This window comes from Synchiropus splendidus, chromosome 19, assembly GCF_027744825.2.
Source record: "Synchiropus splendidus isolate RoL2022-P1 chromosome 19, RoL_Sspl_1.0, whole genome shotgun sequence".
Classification (NCBI taxonomy): domain Eukaryota; kingdom Metazoa; phylum Chordata; class Actinopteri; order Syngnathiformes; family Callionymidae; genus Synchiropus; species Synchiropus splendidus.
In genome coordinates this window covers 5,863,898-5,882,888 of record NC_071352.1, presented here as the reverse complement: position 1 = coordinate 5,882,888, position 18,991 = coordinate 5,863,898, and the positions used below count along the sequence as shown (strand labels likewise).

Genomic DNA, 18,991 nt, shown 5'->3' with positions numbered 1-18,991 from the left:
AACAAAATGGCAAAGTAAGAAAATGAATGTTGAAGAATGACAAAATAATATAAGTAAAAGAAAATGATGATATTAAATGGAGTCAAGATTTACATTAATCATAGTTCCCAATCAGGAGGTCTTGGGTAGAATGTTTTATTTGCTGTCAACAGAGTGAATCCTAAAAGCTTCATTTGGTAAATTTCATGATTCAAAAATGTCTTCATATATGGTTGGATTCAACAACATACTGGTCATGTATTACAGCAAGGACAGAGAGGGGAGAGTGAAAAACTGAGTTATGAGCCCCAGAAATTTGTATAACATGGGACCTTTCAATGAAATAACTTTTTTTGAAATGTGCCCGTTGGATCAATTGTGTTCTTGTTTTCCATTGTAATAGATCGCAAACGTTGTGACCAGTGGATTAAGAAGCTGTGTGACCCGACGTCATCTCATCACGACATAAAAACTCTGAAGGTCCGCAACTCGTACAGTCGTTTGCTCCTTCAGATGCTCAAAAGAGGACGCCTCGAGGCGCCATTCACCTACAAACCAGAGCCTGGAAACCTCAAGACACTTCCTGCCTATTTGGTAAATCTTATTCGTCTTAATGATTCCTAATGGCCAACTTTGTCATCCAAAACATTTTTTTGCTAACATGCAGTATGAACATTATTGTTGTTATTTTAGTCCATTTACTTTGAGGAGGAACCAAGCGGGAAACTGGACCAGCAGAGCATAGACTGGTTGACCGAAGAGCTTGGTGACTCTGCTGATGATGGACAGGTTGCTGGGTTGCTGCGTTCACGGCCCTCTCCAACTGTATCTCTCTACAGGTATTTTCATTTGCTGCAGATGTGGTGGCATGATACATTGTGATATATTGCAATACTCTAAGTTCAGCATTATATTAAAGTATATTGCTAACTAGAGCCATCATTTTAAGTGGGAAAAATCGGATAATGGATAACAAATGCAATTCATTTTATATTCCATACCTTGTGGTGCATAAAACAATAAAATCACATTGTATATATTTCACAGGTATATATTTGCTAATTGCCCAGGATGACTCCTCTTTTATCAGTGAGCATTACATTTACTTTGAAGATGGTTATAGATAAGGCTGATCAGTCTCTCCTTGATGCTCACAGCTCTCGGTCTGAAAAGTAAGAGACATTGCAGTGTCCTTGCATCAGTCTGCGTGAGCCGTCCATCCTGCATTTTCAAAGCGGAGAACTTCAAAACAAAACAAGGGAATGAGAAACCTCACAAATGATCTTTTTTCTCTTGACACTTTCCAAGTTGCTCTGCCAACGTCCCAACCTGTAGAGTAGAAATAACACTATGCTATTCAATTTAAGTGGTTGGCGCCTGATGTCACGTCAGTTCCATTGTGTTTGGTTGGATACAATCGGTCCAGTTTGGGTGAAGAACCTTTAAGTCAGGATTTTTCCTGGATTTGGTGTCTACCATATATGATAATGCCTCGTTTTACATTATACGCCTGAGGCACGTGGCTATTATTTACCCACTCCTAGCCACTAGATGGTGCCACTGCTTTGAACATCAATAATCCCAATGAGTCAGGGCAGAGTTGAAGAAATACCTCTTTAAATCGAGCATTATAAGTAGAGGTACACATTACGACATATATAAGGAGATTTGAATACCTATAGAAAATAGAATTAATTCAAGGAGTAAATGTTAAACTGCATTTTTTTTTCCGAAAAAGCAGACATCTTATCCTGCTTCTGGTCATGTATTGAAGCAAGGACAGAAAGAGGAGAGTGAAAAACTGAGTTATGAGCACGACATGGGACCTTTCAAATGAAAACTTCTTTTGAAATGTGCCCATTGGATCAATTCTGGTCTTGTTTTGACCAATGTATTAAGAAGCTGTGTGACTTGACGTCATGTCATCTGGACATAAAAGGTCCACAACTTGAACAGTTTAAATCGTGCATTACAATTAGAGGTACACATTACAAAACATATAAGGAGATTTTTCTTCTTCGTTCATTTTTAAAGGAAAAAAGCACTTGTTTTGATCTTACTTCAGATAAGATAAATTAGTTAGACGATGGGATTGTTTAATAATTAGTCTGATTAATCAAAGTAACCTGCTGCATTTTTTAGTTTTACTCTGTATTGTCTTTATCTCTGTCTGCCTGACTTTCTGCATTTACATAATTTTATTAAAACTCCCATTCACCATTTTCCCTTGTTGCTAAGCGTGGAAATAATGTTGTCACTGCAGCTGAAGCCAGAGTGTTTCCACTCTTCTCACCTCCAGGTGGAGTCAAAATTTGGCAGAGGGCGTGAGGTGCAGAAGGATGTTTTTGTCCCAAGGTCAGACTGCTTCCTTCAGTGTGCCTGAGGCTCAGATGTGGCCCACTGGCTCTGCACCTGGAGGTCAAGCTGCTGCGTGGATGTCGGGCTGCTTTAATCAGTCGAGCTGCAGCTTGTGAGGGTCGACATGGCGTTCACATTTTCGTGTGTGTGCTTGTGTGTGTGTTACTCTGGCCCGACTTGCCTCAGCTTTGATCTCTGGGCCTCCGACTCCAGACACATCTGATTTAATTATCCTCATCCACCTGTTGACTTAGAGGCCCAAAATTGAACACTTTCCTCTCAGAGTTTCACTCTTTTATGTTTTTTATCCTTCAGCCCTAATTTATGACTTTAAACTGACTCCCATGGTCCATTTGAAAATGCGAAACACTTGGTGCAGAGGTTTGATGGTCGTGGTTTTGCTTTATTATCAAGTAATGTGCATAAACTTTTCTGTCAACACAACCTAAAATTCAAAATGAAGGGGGACAAACAAACATTTGTTGCTCTTTTTAGGCAAATGCTGCATCAAGGGACTCCAGCAGAACCTGCAACCTCCAGTCCTCTCAAGCACTCACCAAAACAAGGGGAGGGAACGGTCAGTTCCCGGATTGGTTTAATGATTTTGGATAATCTTGTTAATAAAAATAGTTCCATTTTGAATGAAAACAGCTTATATTGCTTATAATGATAACATCTGATTGTTCTTCTCTGAACACTTGTGCAAGACTTCATAAGGGTTCAACAAGGCAAAGGAAAGACCGAGAAGACCATGTTATTTGATGTTGATATTTTTATGCCTCATAAAACTCCCAGAATTATTGAAGCAGTGTGATAACAAAGCATGTAAAAAATGAGATGGAGTCTGATTTGACAAATTGGTATTGAGAAACTGGAATACATATGCGCGCGTGTTTCTAGTCTATTCTAGTCTGTCCAAAATGAAAAGGAGGATACATAAGCGAATCTATGTTTGGTCTCTTCCGACACTAAAAGTAAAGCTTTGCCAGATTGATACAGTGACACGTGTGGTGAAAACGGTGTATGAAAGAAAACTACCGTAGTGTTTTACTCCTGCACTAAGAATCTTGAAATGTAAATGCTTGTTTTCATGTAGTCTCATGAGTCATTTTTGTGTAGTTCTCAATTGCTGTCATGCATTTTGTCGACTTTGTGACAAACATAGGGTTGACTTATTGTCTTATCTCTTGGGTTCATTCTCTCGCTAAGATCTAACAGCCGTTGTAATTTTTAATCACTGCAGCTTTTTTACTTTGACTTATTTCTCTTCCTTAGGGTGCTGGCGGACTGGGGGTTGATGTGTCTGACATTGACAGTGACCTGGAGGCACGTGTCAACCGCTGGAAATTGGAGGTGAGTCCTGAGGCACACCTTGAGCTCTTGACTAAAACTCATTACCTGCGTCTACACTAATCAGAACTCAACAACAAGGCCTGGTTGAGTTCACTGTGACAAATAATCTGATGTTTGTTAGTTGTAAGGTACGGTAGGGTGAAACCTCCTTACATGGAGTTTTAAACCCCATTAAGGAATAACACAACACGAGAATACACAAATGTGTTCACTGCACAGTGCTCTTTTGAGGCCAGGCTGTGCCAACGGTGGCTGTCCTTCTTGACACCCTCCTCCCCATAAACCCTGTTATGGGTCAGGTGTATGTCTTTGAGTGGCACACCCTGTCCACAGTGGAAGCTTCCAAAAAATAAAGAACACATGCATACATAAAAAGAAGCATAGAAAATGATACTCAAAGACGTCCTTATTTTGCTACATTTTTCTTTTTCTCATTTTTAGGGTAGTTCAAGGATAATTCAGAGATATAGTGTGAACACTTTTCATGTAGGTGTCTGCATTAATTCATCATCTGCCTTTTCATGTTGCTTCTGCCAAAGGTTAGTTACATTTGAAGTCCATTCACTAGTGAGGGGTTAGTGACTTTCACTTACGTCCTTTCAAGACCGCCACTATTTTGCTAGAAGGGATTTCATGACAGAGACCAAGTGGAGAGAGAGTACGTGGTTGTATAAACATTTGAAGACATGTTCCCCCATTTATCAGTGTGTTGCATCAGACCCGAGTTTGATAAGCACTCTGCCCTCATGTCTTTCAATCCCTCACATGTTCCTTATCTCACCTCCATCGTTTTTATCAGGCTGCCATATTTTTCTCTTTCAAGCCCTGCCACACCAATCCTCCTTTCATTTTTCTTCTCTGCAGTGCTTTCTTTTACAAGACTATATTTCACTATCTCTCGTAGCCGGAGTACTGACTGAGGTAATCTGAGGTTTCTATCTGTAGACGTGAATTTGTGCACTACTCTGCTCTGCACTCCTCTGCGCAGTATTGAGACACTGATAAGAGGAACTGCTTGGCAACACTCCCCCAAGCCTGCATCTTTCAAATCAACAGATGCTACTTCACACCCAAAACATGCCGACACACTCGGAACCCCTTCAAGTTTACAGAAGTTTTATAGCTGCTTCAAAGGGCTCAGGCTCTTAATGAATTTGACTTCAGCCATAGAATCGTATCAACAACATCACAGGCCTTACCTCTGATGTTTTGTCGGGGTTCACGACACATCACAGATGATCTGGATTTTAAGCTTGTATTCAGGGCCCATATTGAGGAGTGCTTTCTTTGCTCTCATCCACATCCAAACAACACAGTGTGACCTTACAGCCATGAATTAATTCAGTGACTTAACTTAATTCAATGACATTATTCAGTATGCGAGCTCATATTATGAAGCCCACACATATAATGGAAGCAAACCTTAACTAAATAAATACAATTGGTCTTGATGTAATGGCTCCTCAAATATTAAAGGCATCTTTTGAGGTGTCTTTGGCAGAAACACTCTCCCACTTTAGTGTAAGATTTTCCTGTGGCTCCACTGTATTACACACCTTTGCATGTAATACATTTTTGGGGGAATCTAATTATAAATAAGCGTAATGTCTCCTTTTACTAAGGGCTTACAGTCTGTCAGCTAACCTCATATCTGACTTGTTCTACCTGCATCATGTCTTTTAAAGAGGTGGCAGATGTGCTTTCATCTCTTTCACCTGTCATTCGCTCACCCTGAAGCGTCAGATAGTGACTTTATCCTTGTACAGTTGCTGTGCCTATTTTAGGATCTGAGCTCTGGGGTTATTTCAGTTCCCATGCTTTTATCTCTCATTCATTCTGGATTAGCTTTATGTGGGTTGGGCCACCTCACAACATTAAATCCTTCCATAAAGACTGAATAAGTCCCACACGACCCTGCTCTTCACAGCAACTCTCCTTCCTCCTTGTCCTCCCTCCTTCTCCCCTTATTTCTCGCTCATGTGCTTCATCCCCATGATGAAGAGCTTAGCAACAGAACTGTTTGCTTGGCGTCATGGCTGCCTGTCATCTCCAAAGTCAGCTCTGCTGCTTTGAAAGGCCGTGATCTTGCTGCTAGTTGGCAGTCCCTACAGACAGCCTGAGTGCATGCACGAAAAGTGTTAGTGTATAGTGCGAGTTCACAAGAAAGTAATGGGGTCATAAACAAGCGTCAAATAGTGGTAAGAAAATAGCAGGTTGTCAACACAGGGATTTATTTATGTCAGAGTTAGTGCGCTGCATTGATGTAATGCAATAGAGACAGTTCTTCTCTGACCCTCTGTACATCCTGGGGGTTTTGCGGCTCACTGTTTTCCCCTCAACTATGGTTCATATTATAATCAAAGAGCCTGCACTGTTACTTATTGGCATGGATGTAAACTGTAAGTCTGGTTTGGTCTGTAAACTGACCACAGATTGTTTACAGATTATTGGTCTGTATTGTTTTAAAAAAGGACAAGCTGAAAAATAAAACTGTACTTTCATGTACACCAGGACTTGTTGCCCACTGATCCTGTTTTTCTAAACACAGAGATGACGAAAGAGGTTCTGTCAGAGCGCCAAGCTTTTGATTTTCTTCCCACATTGTTTATATCAAAGTGTGGGTGGATGTTAGATTATTTTAATGAGTGCCCTTCGGTTTGGAAAAAGAAACCTGAGGGCTTTTTTCCGCTTCTCTCTTTCAGGTTGAAAATTCCCAATATTTGCCAGAGAACACTGTCTATTTTTCACCAGTAAGTTTTCACTTGAAGTCTATCGAGGACAATCCTTAGTCTTTGAGTTGCTTTTCTTTACCTCTGCAGATTGACAACTTGGGAAATGAAGAGTCCACAATGGATGAACCTGACTCACAACAACTGCAAAGCAGAAAGGTATCCACCTGAGCAAAGAGTTAAATAATCAAATGTCTCTATTCATTGCAGTAGAATAAGAATGAGTGGAAGCAACAGATTTCCTGTCCCTTAGTAGTTTTGACTGCAACAAACACTGTCGTTAATGATTTGCAGTCATTTGACCCAAGTTGACTGTTTTAGATGGTAGGTACAGCCACCAGCCAACCCATCCCAAACATGTGAATACTGAAGTGGAGCACGGGAACAAAATAAAAGTGTCCTGTTACCTTTCAAAATAAAACAACTGAAATCTCCAAAAATAAAACAAATAAATCACAGTAGCCCCTTTTGAACAGACCAGGGATGCAACTCTAGTACGTTCAATGTAAATGCAAGGGATGGTGGGGGTTAAAAGATTTTGTAATAGCTACTCTACTACAGTAATCACTAGTTTAAATAGATTGATAGCCACTGCTTTTATACAGATAGACAGTACAATAAGAAGATTGCGTCTGAATAATCTTTAGATCTGATGGTCAATTTAAGGCAGGCAGTCTTTTAACCAGAGCTGTTTGAATGTGCTTTGCCTCAAACTGTTCTCTGACCCGAGGGACTGTTGGCAGCAGGCTTTGCATGGCAGATGAGTAAGCAGTCACACTGATGGTCACAAGCTACTGACTGGGGATCAGACCCCTTTACTATCTGATGCCATAAAGATGCAGTCTCTCTAATCTAGGGATCCTTTGGGATAAAGCTCCCGGCCTGTGATTTAGTAGGTCATGGTCTGTCTTATCTGATCGTTTTTCAAAGATAAAATAGAGCAAGCTGCTGAGTTTTTTTTTTGTTTAAAAGAGGCCACTTCTGTATTCTGTGTTTGCAGATGATGCTTTGGGTTGAGTAAACACAAGGGGCCAACTGTGTCATGAATTGTCATGATGCTTTCAAACACTGTTTGTTTTTTGTAAATGATGTTGAACGTATGAATGACATAGTATAATGTGAATATTAAGCTTCACAAAATTAAGTGGTGCTTACGTTCAACATTCAATTACTGAAAGAACAAACGAAAGCTGGAGTTCAGTTTTGAGATATTTTGGGTGTTATAAGCATTAGAAGTCGTCCTCGAATAAAAAAGGGCATACGATGAGCGAATGCAGTCTAGCATTTTGTTAATGTCCATACTGCAGTCTGGTATGTTTGTTCAGACCAGCTTTAATTATTATTTTCAAATGAAATGAGGAGCACATCCCACAATAAACATATATAGAGGCCGCAGAAACGGACTTTCGCTGTCCTTCAGTAGATAAGAGAATGTTGCATAAAGTCCGTCCGTGCAGCATCTGTGTTTACCAGGGATGAAAAACCCACCAGTACAATGTGCATCACAAGCATCACAAAGACGATTCTAAAAAAAAAACAACCTTGCTTTGTGCAGCCCCGACAGTTAGCGCACACTTTGTGAGCACATCTCCTTGAGGAAAAAGGTCTTGACCCAAACCTGCTTCTAAGCAGAGAAACAACCGTTTCAATCTTCTCCTCACATTCCTTGTCTCATACGCCTCCTTCTATACTCTTATCCTCTAACGGCAAAGTGTCAAAAAACATGCCATCTTCTAGCTATGACTCTGAAGAAGGGAAAAAAGCTGTTACCACCCAGTCTGGCTGATTGAAGGTGCCTTTAGAACCCTTAGGTGTACGACATACCTCCTCTTCCTTTGCTCACTGACGCCTTTATAAACAAGTTTTAAACGCCCTGATCTAGTTTGACAAACTTTCTCCAAAGAGCATTTGAAAAGAGGATGAGAAAGTGACACCCCCACATGTGCCTCCACCTCCCCCCTCCTTTCTTTTTTTAGGCGCCTTCAGAATCAGGTCTTCACTTACTTCTCCGCGTTTCAATCACTGCCATCTCTCTCTCTCTCATAGCCGTCTCTCTCTTCTTCTCTGTTGCTTTTTGCCTTTCTACTTTGACAGGTCTCTTGTGGTCCCCTCAATTGCACAAGAAATGGTGGTAAATCAAAAAAAAAAAAGACTGCACAAAGAGACAGAATATTTAACAGAACTTTGTCAAGGATACCGTTTTTAAATCGAGCTGAAATGCAATAATGAGGTGAGACATCATGAAGGGACTTTTTTTATTTTGTGGACTCTGAATTTTTAATGGAGCTCTGAATCATTATAGAAAGTGAACTGTTGAACTCGACACAATCCAAGCACTTATTTTTTAAATAGATTTTACAATTACAGTCCCAAAACGTTAATACATATTTTCCTTCTGTTGTGCCAGTGTCATGAAGAATTTGCTCATGGACGGCTGTGTCCGTATTGCGCCACTCTGACAGTCAGGGGTCTAATGAGGTTCTTCAAGAGCTCTCTTAGCCACACAATCTAATAATGAAACGTTAAACCCACCATGGCTTCATTTGCATCGTGACCAAACTATGCATTGGAGATGCTAATCTGTTGATGCGACACTTGCATGGGAATCTGGAGCATTTCATTTCCCCATAGCAACATTAGCTGGATCCTTTCTGTTGAAGCATTATTGCTCTCACTTTGCCAGTGGTTATGGTCAAGCAAATCTACGGAAATAATCGTGACCTGCTTATAATTATTCTGACCGCTGTACTATGGTAAATAGTTCTGTGTTTTCACGAATTATACCATCACAAATATTATTTAATGGAGCACATGAGTTCTCTATTGCTCAGCTGTTTTAGGGTCAAGCAATAGAGTCATCAAGGCTCTATGAATCATTGTGTAAGTGAACCTGAGACCAGACACACATTTTTTAGTGCCAAAGAAACAAGAGTCATTTTGTTCCAAATAAATGAAGAACCGAAATGATTTCATTGGAACAAAGTTGTATTTTGTGAAATTTGGTCTCAGTCTGGGTCTTGCTCTCAAATTGGTCTCAGTTTTGCGCTTTCTACAACACTAGTCTCCAAACCTAGGATGCCTAAAAAGTGCTGATGCTTTTATGATCCCATTTTGCTCACAAGTGAATCATGGTTTTGTTCCTGTTTCAAGATGGAGCTCAAGATCAAGGTCCTCAAGGCCAAACATCAGGAGGATATCCTGAAGATGCAGCAAATTCACGATGCAGCCATTGAAAATGTAAGTCTATCAAAAGGAATTCAGTTAGCTATGAATTTCTATTATTACTTGCTATAACTGCAGTAAGGTAACCATTTTATATAAAGACGTTCAAAGCCTTACAGATTAACATTGTTAGAAATGCCTGCATCCTTGAGATAAGATGACCCTGTAATTAGCTGTGACTGGTTCCTTCTTGATATAAATGGACTGAATGAAGTTTAAAAATAATATCTTCTTAGCTCGCTGTTCGCCAACGAAAATAGGTTTAGAGATAATTATTTTCCTCTTCAGGTGCCCATCAAATCAAGTGCAGATCAAAGGTATACAAGTCTACAGTACTGTAAGTGTAGAATGACTTCCCTGTGCTGTGACAGGAGCTACCATTGAAAGAGAGAAAAAATGTTTCAATATGAAGATGCCTTTGCTTTGTGTTTGACAAGAGACAGGATGACAGCTTACTCCGACTCTAATTACATACAGATTGTGAGTTATGTCCAAGTTAATTTTCAGAATTTTACCCTGAATTTCCTCTACTGGCTTCAAAGAGGACCAAGTGGATTCGGACAAGCTGCGTGGAAAGTTTAGTTTTAATTAGTCTCCTCTTGAATAATGTATATGCTGCTGAAGGGTTACTGATCATTGTCCCCCTCAGTGGAAATGGAGAGGCTAATTGGAGAGCAGGGCAGTGAGTTGTGTATGGTAATTGTCTATATGTTGCTCTAAAATCCCCAATAACTCAACATAAAAGACCCTGATGCAGGACTTTTATCAGCCAATTGAGATACACGTTTTTTCCTAGTATGAATGCGCAAAAGGCGTTCATAACAAGCATAACTTTATGAACCAATATACTTTCAGAGGTAATTCTTGGATGTAACAGTCCAACATTAAACAATTAAAAGACATGGACTGAACAGGAAAATTCCAAAATTATAGTAAATTCATTTGATTTTTGCAATATCTTCAACTCTGAAATACAGAATCAAGTTAATACTCATAGTACTAAATAATATTGACGTCTACACATTGGTAGTAGCAACTTAATTGTTAGCGTCAGGGGTAAAGAGCAACAAGTGTTTCATGACTGAGCCCTGTAGATGTAGATCTATTAATGACTAGAGCACTTGCTTTCATTATTATGTTTGTGTTAGATCAGGGGTTACTTAACATATCTTAGGCTGTCAGCTAGTGTCTGTGTGTAAACTACGCCTACGGTTGGTTTACATCCGTGTTTTGTTCAAAAACATGGAGACACTGTTCTCAGTGACAAACTCTTCAAGAGTCCCAGTTGATAATCCCTCGGATTCAGTGAGACAGGATGTGCGCTGGCCTGCCTACACTGTGTACAAAGTACCCGCTGCTGGAGTTGCCCGGCGACACTGCAGGAAACGATAAATTCCAGTCCCCTGAATTGGATTATTAAAAATACGGATCAATGTCTCTTGGCAGGATTGTTTGTGGCTCACTGTTCTGTCTGAGTTCTCACCTGATCAATGTTTATTTTCACAACCCTACATGTGGAATTTGATTAAAAAAAAATACTAACAAAAAAAAAACACAAAATAGTCGATAAAAAATTTCTCCACATGAAGGGACCTCCGCTGTCATTTCTTACTGGCGCTCCCGATCTCCACGGCCCAATTTATCTAATTACGCACAGATGGCAACTGCAAGCAGAGGCGGGTACCATTAGGCACCTTGGCACAGCTGTTTCATTCAGTTTCCATTTGACTCAGTTAGACTCAATCCTCCTAAGGAATAGACATGAATATGGAACATGACATCTATACATAAAGAGTCACACGTCCTCCGATGTTGCGCATTGACTGCAATCAGCTCCAGCTGTGTGTTGGTGGTCGGTGACACGCGCTTTTCATGTTCAGCATCCCCACAGGAGTACTGTCCTTCTCCTCCACAGTAGTTAGAAATACAAAACGACACATTTACTGAATCAGTGAGTGGCATTTGAGCCGTTATGCAGCCTTTTTGAATTGTGAGGGCTTTACTGAACAGTTTCTCTGTAGATACTGGAAAGGAAAAATGGTGAGATGGACCAGATGAAGTGTGTGTATCGGGCCAAGATGAAGGAATTGGAAGAGCAGAATCATGAGTTGGAGATCAGAGGTGAGTTGTCAGCGGTATTGGGGGAGATGTCAAAGTATTGTCTCAGAACCAATGATGTATATATACAATAAAAGTATAAACTACATAGCTATTAAATCTAATCTTATACTCCTCTGGTGCTATATTCAACAGCCCTGTTTCTTTCCTGTCTCTGAAAGCACTTGATGGAAAGCACATGAACTTGAATTGCTACTGGCCATTTGATAGAAGCAGAATCTTTAGTGACATTGATTTACTGACATGTCTTTGAGGAGAACTTTGTGTGTATATGTGGGTCTTCAAACCCTGAGGCAAGACCTGACTAGCGTTTGTGCATATATGTGTGTGTGTGTGTCTATATGTGTGTGTTCCCCTCACAGCTCAACAAACGATTCAAGAGTCCCAGGTCATCCAACAGCGCCAAGGCGCACAGATTGCTGAGCTGAGGAAGATGTTGGATCAGAGCTGCTTGAAAGACGAATCGGAAAGGAAGGTAGTGGGAAAAGTTGAAGGGCTGGGATCTGGTGCAGCCCAACCCCCTCTAAGCTCCTCTAAGCCAGAGGAAACTGTCTGATCGGATGAAGCTTGTGGACCTCACTGCAAGCACCTGGGCACCTGTGTATTTTGTAAAGAAAATCTTTGTCTCTTCTCTCTTTGCGTATTGTAGTATGGAGGCTCTTACGTGTATAAAAATTAATGTTCTGCACTCTGACCAAAATGTATTTTTATGAGAATGTCCTGTTGCAGAACAAAAATAGTGAGCAATAATTTAATAATAATGGTGCTGTCACCTCCTCGAGATTAATATACTATTCGAAGAATCAAAAGTGTTTGTGACCTTCACTGACTCTGTTACTATATTTCAGCACCCTTACTGAGTGTTTCAGAGCTGATGTCGTGAATATACTTTCCTCCCACAAGCTGAGAATGGCTCAGGCCAAGTTTGACCAGCACAAAGTGGCGTTGCAGCAGAAGCAGTTGATGACTGTTGAGGAGTTGATGAAGGCAACCAACCTCAGAATGGCCAAAGTGGAAGCCACTTATGAGGCTCGCCGTCAATCAGCCGTGAGTGCAAGATTTTCTCACTCGATTCAGACGACTGACACACCTTGAACTTTATTAATGTTAAATAGCATAGAAAGGTCAAACAAATTCTTTGTGAAATGTTGAAAACGTTGTGGATATTAGTGGGTTAAAAGCCAGTTCTTTCTTTTTCAGTATTTAATTCCATTTTTGTGTGGCCTGCTTAATTTTCCGAGCTCAAAAGAAGACAGTTCTCCTTCAACCTCTGGGCACAATATATTTTAAAGCTGTCATCAGATATATTTGATCCTAGCGCGAGCCAGCTCTTGCGCAACCACAATTATAAGATGAATGAAAATCCACACACATGAAAGCGTTTTCTGTAGTTTATTATTTTATTAAAGGTTTGAGAAGTTTGGATGAAATTGGGTGCATCTCTAATGCACACAGCAGTTTAATCTTTGGAGTTATTGCCAATATTAACACTCACAAGCACCTATTTCGCTGCTGGCCTTGATCTGTCAGCAAGCACATATTAAAGAGCTGTCAAACTTTGGACAGTGCTGGGCCTCTTTTTTTTTAGTAATTGGCGGCGACATGACCCTAGAGAATGAAAATAGCCCCCTGTCTTTTTCAGCCCCTCTGCTGTGTAGAGCGATGTATAGTCTTGTACAACTAATCTTGCTCTTGAGAGCTCCAACCACGACTTGAATGTTGGTATCTATAACAATATGTCTTCAGATTATCTGCTCTTTTGCAACTTCTCTCTCTGCAATATTGATTCCATGTCTTTTAGGTGCAAAAACACCACCTTGTTTAGCTGTCATCCATCCTTCTGTCATCATCAGTGTCCGTCATCATCCAAAATCAATTATTGTTTTATCATCCCCATCATCACTTTTCACTGTCTCTCTTTGCTGCATTCCATTGTGTCAAAAGATAGACTTGATGAACCATGTTCAGTTTTTAAACACATTTTCTCAATGTGTCTGATTTTATTCACTGCTACTCATCACTCATCATTCATTTCATTGTTTTAATTTAATTAAATGTAACAGTTTGCTCTCCAGACAACACGTAACCTTTGATGCACAAGACACGTGGCAGCTAGCATGCTAACAACAACAACAACAAACATGGAGGAATCCCAGAACAAAAGCAAACTGTTCAGGGATGTTTTTGCTACACAATGGCCAGGGTTTCCACTACTCTGAATGTATTTGAAATTCTTATACAATTCAAATTCTTATACAAATATTGTCATGACATTAAAAGAGCTTTAGTTTAAATAAGGTGATATAAAAACTTGAATATAGCCACCATCGTGATTTATTGTGCTGTTGTCAAACTGATGCAAAATAAACAATATTTTGTTGTTTAAATCTATGTATGGCTCCATCATTAGTTTCACTAATATACCAAATTCATTCAAATTAAAAAATGTGATTTCTTGTGGTAAATATTCTTATACGATTAAACTGCGATGAATTGAGATTAATTAATCACAAAAATAGATTTTTTTAAAAATCGAATCCCACCCTAGTTCATTTATTTTATGTTCCACATTTTCACAGCCTTTCACTAGTTCTCATTTGTGAAGCATTTTTTGTCAAAATAACTTTGCTACTCAAAGTTGCAGAGCAACTTACACATGAGAGAAAAGACATATATATTTGATGTCGGCCATCTTGTAAATCTTTGGTCTTCAGTGGTCTGAAAAAAAAATATGTGTTTTTGTTTTTGTTATCTAGGAGCAAGCTGTTCACGACCTGGAGGAGCGACTCAAGCAAATGTCCATGGAAACAGACAAAGTCAATGCTGTGATGGCAGAGAAAGCTCAGTTGGAGATCCACGTGGCATCTTTGGGTGTTGAGCTGCAGGAATCTATAAATAGGTACGGAACTGGTTCATAAGAAAGATTAATAAGACGACCAATCGAGCTAAATAAAAAAACCAGGACACGTTTCACCCAGGCCGACTCTGTCTTTTTTAACTGTGACTGCACTCCACCATATGGTGTCATTTCTATTTTGTCTTATGGAAGTGTTTGCAGCAAAAGTTTTCATTAGGTTTTGTAACAATGTAATTGTTACATCTTTACTGGAATTGCCAGGTAAAACGCCAAAGAATTAGGGGCAAAAACCAAATAAATCATCTAATCTAATTGTGCTTGAGCTTATACCTGACGACTGTCAAATTCCATCTGATCATTGCCATTGACTTCTTGACTACACTGCTTGACCCCATTTATTTCCAGAATTAAAGTCTTGCAGAGAGAGAAGGAGATGCAGAAAGAAACCTATGAGGAGATGTTGAAGCGAAGTGAAACCAAACATAACAATGAGATGAGCCACTTGCATCAAAAGCACACAGTGTCTGCAGCTAAGGTTTGTTAAAACAAGACAACTCTCATGGCCTCATTTGTGGTCTCAACAATTAGTATTCCTGGCTAGTAGGCCTCTACTTATTCTCCATCATGCTCACCTGTCTTTAAGGAATCTGAAAGGAGAGAGTTTTTGGAGAAAGCTATCGCTGATCTTCAGCAACAGCTGCTGGTCAGTGAGCATGAAAGAGAGAGAGCAGCCAGGGTATGATTATGTGTGTGTGTAAATACGCTCTAATTTTAACACTTGTGTCTGATCATTTAACGGCGTCTGCTCTTTCCAGGATAAAGATTTAAAATCGCAACAGGAAATGGAAGAACTGCGAATGACCTGTGAAAAAATGGTACATTGACAGTGCAGGGTCCCATGATTTTCACTTCGAAATTATGTTCAGTATGTTTTCAAGGGAAGCCAGTACAAAGCCCCTTCGTGTTCAGGGGCACTTTGGGAATCTTGAATTATAGTCACAGTCACTAGGCTTGAGATCTATAAGAACTCACCAGGCTGAAAGTGAAGTTCAGTTTTGATTTTGACAACATCTGAATCATGATTTGATATGCTGTGATCAGGTCACAGAGGATATCAGGCGCCTGTTTGTTGCCTTGAACATAATTGTCCATGAGTTGCCGTCGCTGCATTGCATATCCATGGTTAGGTTTATATGTAAAGTGTTCATTAAATGCATTCCTCTTGCGTTATCTCTTGTATTAAATGTTTAATTTGACCATCTGCTGTATCTCTAGATGTTTACTTGTTCAACTAAATCAACATTTATCAATAGTCAATGAATATGAACTAAGCTAAGTAAAAACTTATGGTCATTCAATAAAGAAAATGTGCAGCATGCTCAGTCTGTGACCCAGGTGTGCAGCAAATTGCCCCAACGCAGACTTCTGGACATTTGGAAGTCCCTCTTCAAAGCAATCAGGACGTCATGACCGTAAAACATTGTTAACAATGTGAGCTCGACCATTCCAGACTCAAAAGATCTGCTTCAAAGACAATGTGCCACCTGGATTTTCTTCAAAGTAGCGTTTGTTATTGTGGGTCTGTGTGTTTAATTGGCCATTGAACCACTGGTAGCTGAACTGATTGTATCAGTTTGCCTTTAATCTATTGTATTATACACTACTATTATACAGCCTGTTTTGGTGTTTCCATCCAAGAATAGGTCTAACTTTACAACCATGACGTTGTTGGGGCCCATATGGCTGTGAATGATCCAGAGCTAGTGTACCTGTTTAAAAAAGATGGTCCTTTTTATAGGTGATGGTGAGGAGAGACAGGAGCAGACACATTTATGTAACAGGCTGAAGAACTTTCACTGAGTGATGTTTGATGGTCCCTGTACTTGCTCTCACTTACACCTCTCTCCCACTTGCACTCACAGGTCTCGGCAATTCAAAGTGAGGCTGAGAAAGAGAGAGCGGCAGCAAAGAGAGCGATCGCAAAGCTAGAAGATGCACTCAGGTATAGTGATATGTCATGTGTAGAAACAAACCATTTGGCTTTTAATGCTTCTCCTTTGCAAAGTGGGTAACCTTATAACAAGTGTCATCTTACTGTTTAGTCTTTCAAGCTATATATAAATTTGGAAAATGAACTTATGATGAGGTCAAAGTGTAGCCTGGGTGCCACATTTACCTCAATTCAAATTCATTTTAATGCTTGTTTTACTGTGGCTCTGATGTGTATTTTATTGGTGGGATTCGATTAAAAAATTAATCTAGTTAATTAGAGAATTTGTGATTAATCTCATTTAATCGCTGTGTAGTGGTATAAGAATACTTGCCACAAGAAGCCACATTTTTCAATTTGAATGAATTTGGTATATTAGTGAAACTAATGATGGAGCCATACATACATTTAAACAACAAAATATTGTTTATTTTGCATCAGTTTGACAATGGCACAATAAATCACGATGGTGGCTATATTCAAGTTTTTATATCACCTTATTTAAATGCTCTAATGTCTTGAAAATATTTGTATAAGAATTTGTATTTTATAAGAATTTCAAGTACATTCAGAGTAGTGGAAACCCTGGCCATTGTGAAGTGAAAAACCTCCCTGAACAAAAGCAAACTGCTTTTGTTCAGGGATTCCTCCATGTTTGTTATCATCCTAGCTGCCACGTGTCTTATGCATCAGTGTGATCAGTGGACCAGGAACTCCTGCACTTACATGGTCCCCTGTTGTCTGGAGAGCAAACTGTTCAATTAAATTAATTTTTTGTTGTAATTAATTAATCGTAATTAACTTGTTAGTCCCACCACTATTTTTTTCTTTATAAAGAATGCACAATTGCCATTCATTTTCCTGAATTATGTCACACTAGCTGACATCTTAATTTATTGATTGAAGTTGCTAATTTAATTTACTTGTCTTTATCTTTTCTTCCATGTTTGACAAGTTAAATACCAAAAATGCTGCTGATGCCGATGCTGATGTTGTAATGCCACGCTAAAACTGTTGCTTTGCTATAGCTTTTTATAGCAATGCCGCTGTCTTCTGGACATTCTTATAACTGGAAGGTGAAATAGTTAGGAAGCGTTTAAAAAGTCAAGGCACACACAAGCTGAAGCACAGAGGTGTTTCAAAAGGGTATCAAAAACTGTTTTCAGATCAGTCGAGTCTGCAGGTTAATCGTCCCCTCTGGTCACGATGTTTCCAACGTATACACCATTAGTTAAGCATGATATTTATTTTGCAGTTATTAGCTTCACACATTTGAGCCATGACTTTGTGGCTTCGAACTTTGTTAGACTTGTTTATGTCTCCTGGCTCAACTCTTTGATCATGAGAACAGTGTGCATGAATTCTGATTTAAGGTGGAGTTCGGTTTTAACAAGCCAACTCTTGCACCACTCACTTTGATCTTTTTTTTTTTACAACTGTGAGCAGTGCTATTGGAGTTGAGAGCCTGGAAACTGATGAGAAGTCATAGAGATCAGAGCTTCGCATGCAATTTGGGCTGTCTTCAAGAAACGGGCAGAGTTTCTATGTGATCGCAATAAAGTCAAATAAATGCCTGTTAGCATCAGAGTCAGGAATGTTAAACATAATAAAAAAAATAATTTTAGAAACAAATATATGTGCAGTTGTTACTGTTTTTTTTATGTCCACTTGTCTATGAACCCAGCCCATTTCTTGAGCAACCTTCAACGTTGTTGTCCACTCACTCACTGAGGCAAGCATTCCAGCTGTTAAGTGCTTCCACATAAGGCCATAATTCTTGTTCAAGAGCAGAAAACACTTGGTGGGTGAAACTACAATGTGTTCTGCTCAATTAAATACAATGCCAGCTGGGCTGATTCAACACACTCTGCTGCTCTCTCCAAGTCCAGCCCCCATGCCATCACCCCTCTTGTGGCTTTGGCGCTCCATAACTGTGGCCCAGTGAATATTTCAACTGCTTTCTTTCGTTGAATTTCCTTTCTTCAATCCTTGTAGTCACAGTTGTGTTTTAAAAATAGTTGTCAGCATGTTGATGTTTCAGTGTTCATGGTTTCGTTGAAGTTCAACAAGCTCTGCTGCTACTCCGATTAATTGTCTAGGCAGAGCCAAAAAATCTGTAAACGCATGGTTTATCCTTGTTAGTATCAGTAACGAGCCAGTCCTTCTTTCATTTAGTGTTAAACACTGAGAGACGGCAAGTGGCCCATCAGGCTCTCAGCTAATGAAGCACTCAGGTTTAGACACACACAACACACAATCACACACACACACACACGAAGATGCTCATTGAGGAGTCTGATGTCTGCTACCTGCCTGCTGCCGTGGCAACACGGAAGGCCTTTAAAGGCGATCCAAGAGAACTTCAAAGTCATGCAAGACCACATG

The 18,991-nt window shown here is 39.7% G+C and overlaps 1 protein-coding gene across 4 annotated transcripts in view; it reads left to right on the top strand.

The window, feature by feature from the left end:
• The window catches only part of cep112 (centrosomal protein 112), a 62,005-nt gene that overhangs the window by 782 nt on the left and 42,232 nt on the right, over positions 1–18,991 (top strand). For all 4 annotated transcript variants that reach the window (XM_053852651.1, XM_053852652.1, XM_053852650.1 and 1 more), the window contains exons 3-17: positions 383–573; positions 673–818; positions 2,833–2,914; positions 3,613–3,690; positions 6,393–6,440; positions 6,510–6,578; positions 9,570–9,656; positions 11,663–11,762; positions 12,122–12,234; positions 12,663–12,806; positions 14,516–14,658; positions 15,022–15,151; positions 15,260–15,352; positions 15,432–15,491; positions 16,539–16,618. In XM_053852651.1, the coding sequence (XP_053708626.1) occupies positions 383–573; positions 673–818; positions 2,833–2,914; positions 3,613–3,690; positions 6,393–6,440; positions 6,510–6,578; positions 9,570–9,656; positions 11,663–11,762; positions 12,122–12,234; positions 12,663–12,806; positions 14,516–14,658; positions 15,022–15,151; positions 15,260–15,352; positions 15,432–15,491; positions 16,539–16,618 (1,564 nt within the window). The remainder of the gene's footprint in view (positions 1–382; positions 574–672; positions 819–2,832; positions 2,915–3,612; positions 3,691–6,392; positions 6,441–6,509; positions 6,579–9,569; positions 9,657–11,662; positions 11,763–12,121; positions 12,235–12,662; positions 12,807–14,515; positions 14,659–15,021; positions 15,152–15,259; positions 15,353–15,431; positions 15,492–16,538; positions 16,619–18,991) is intronic.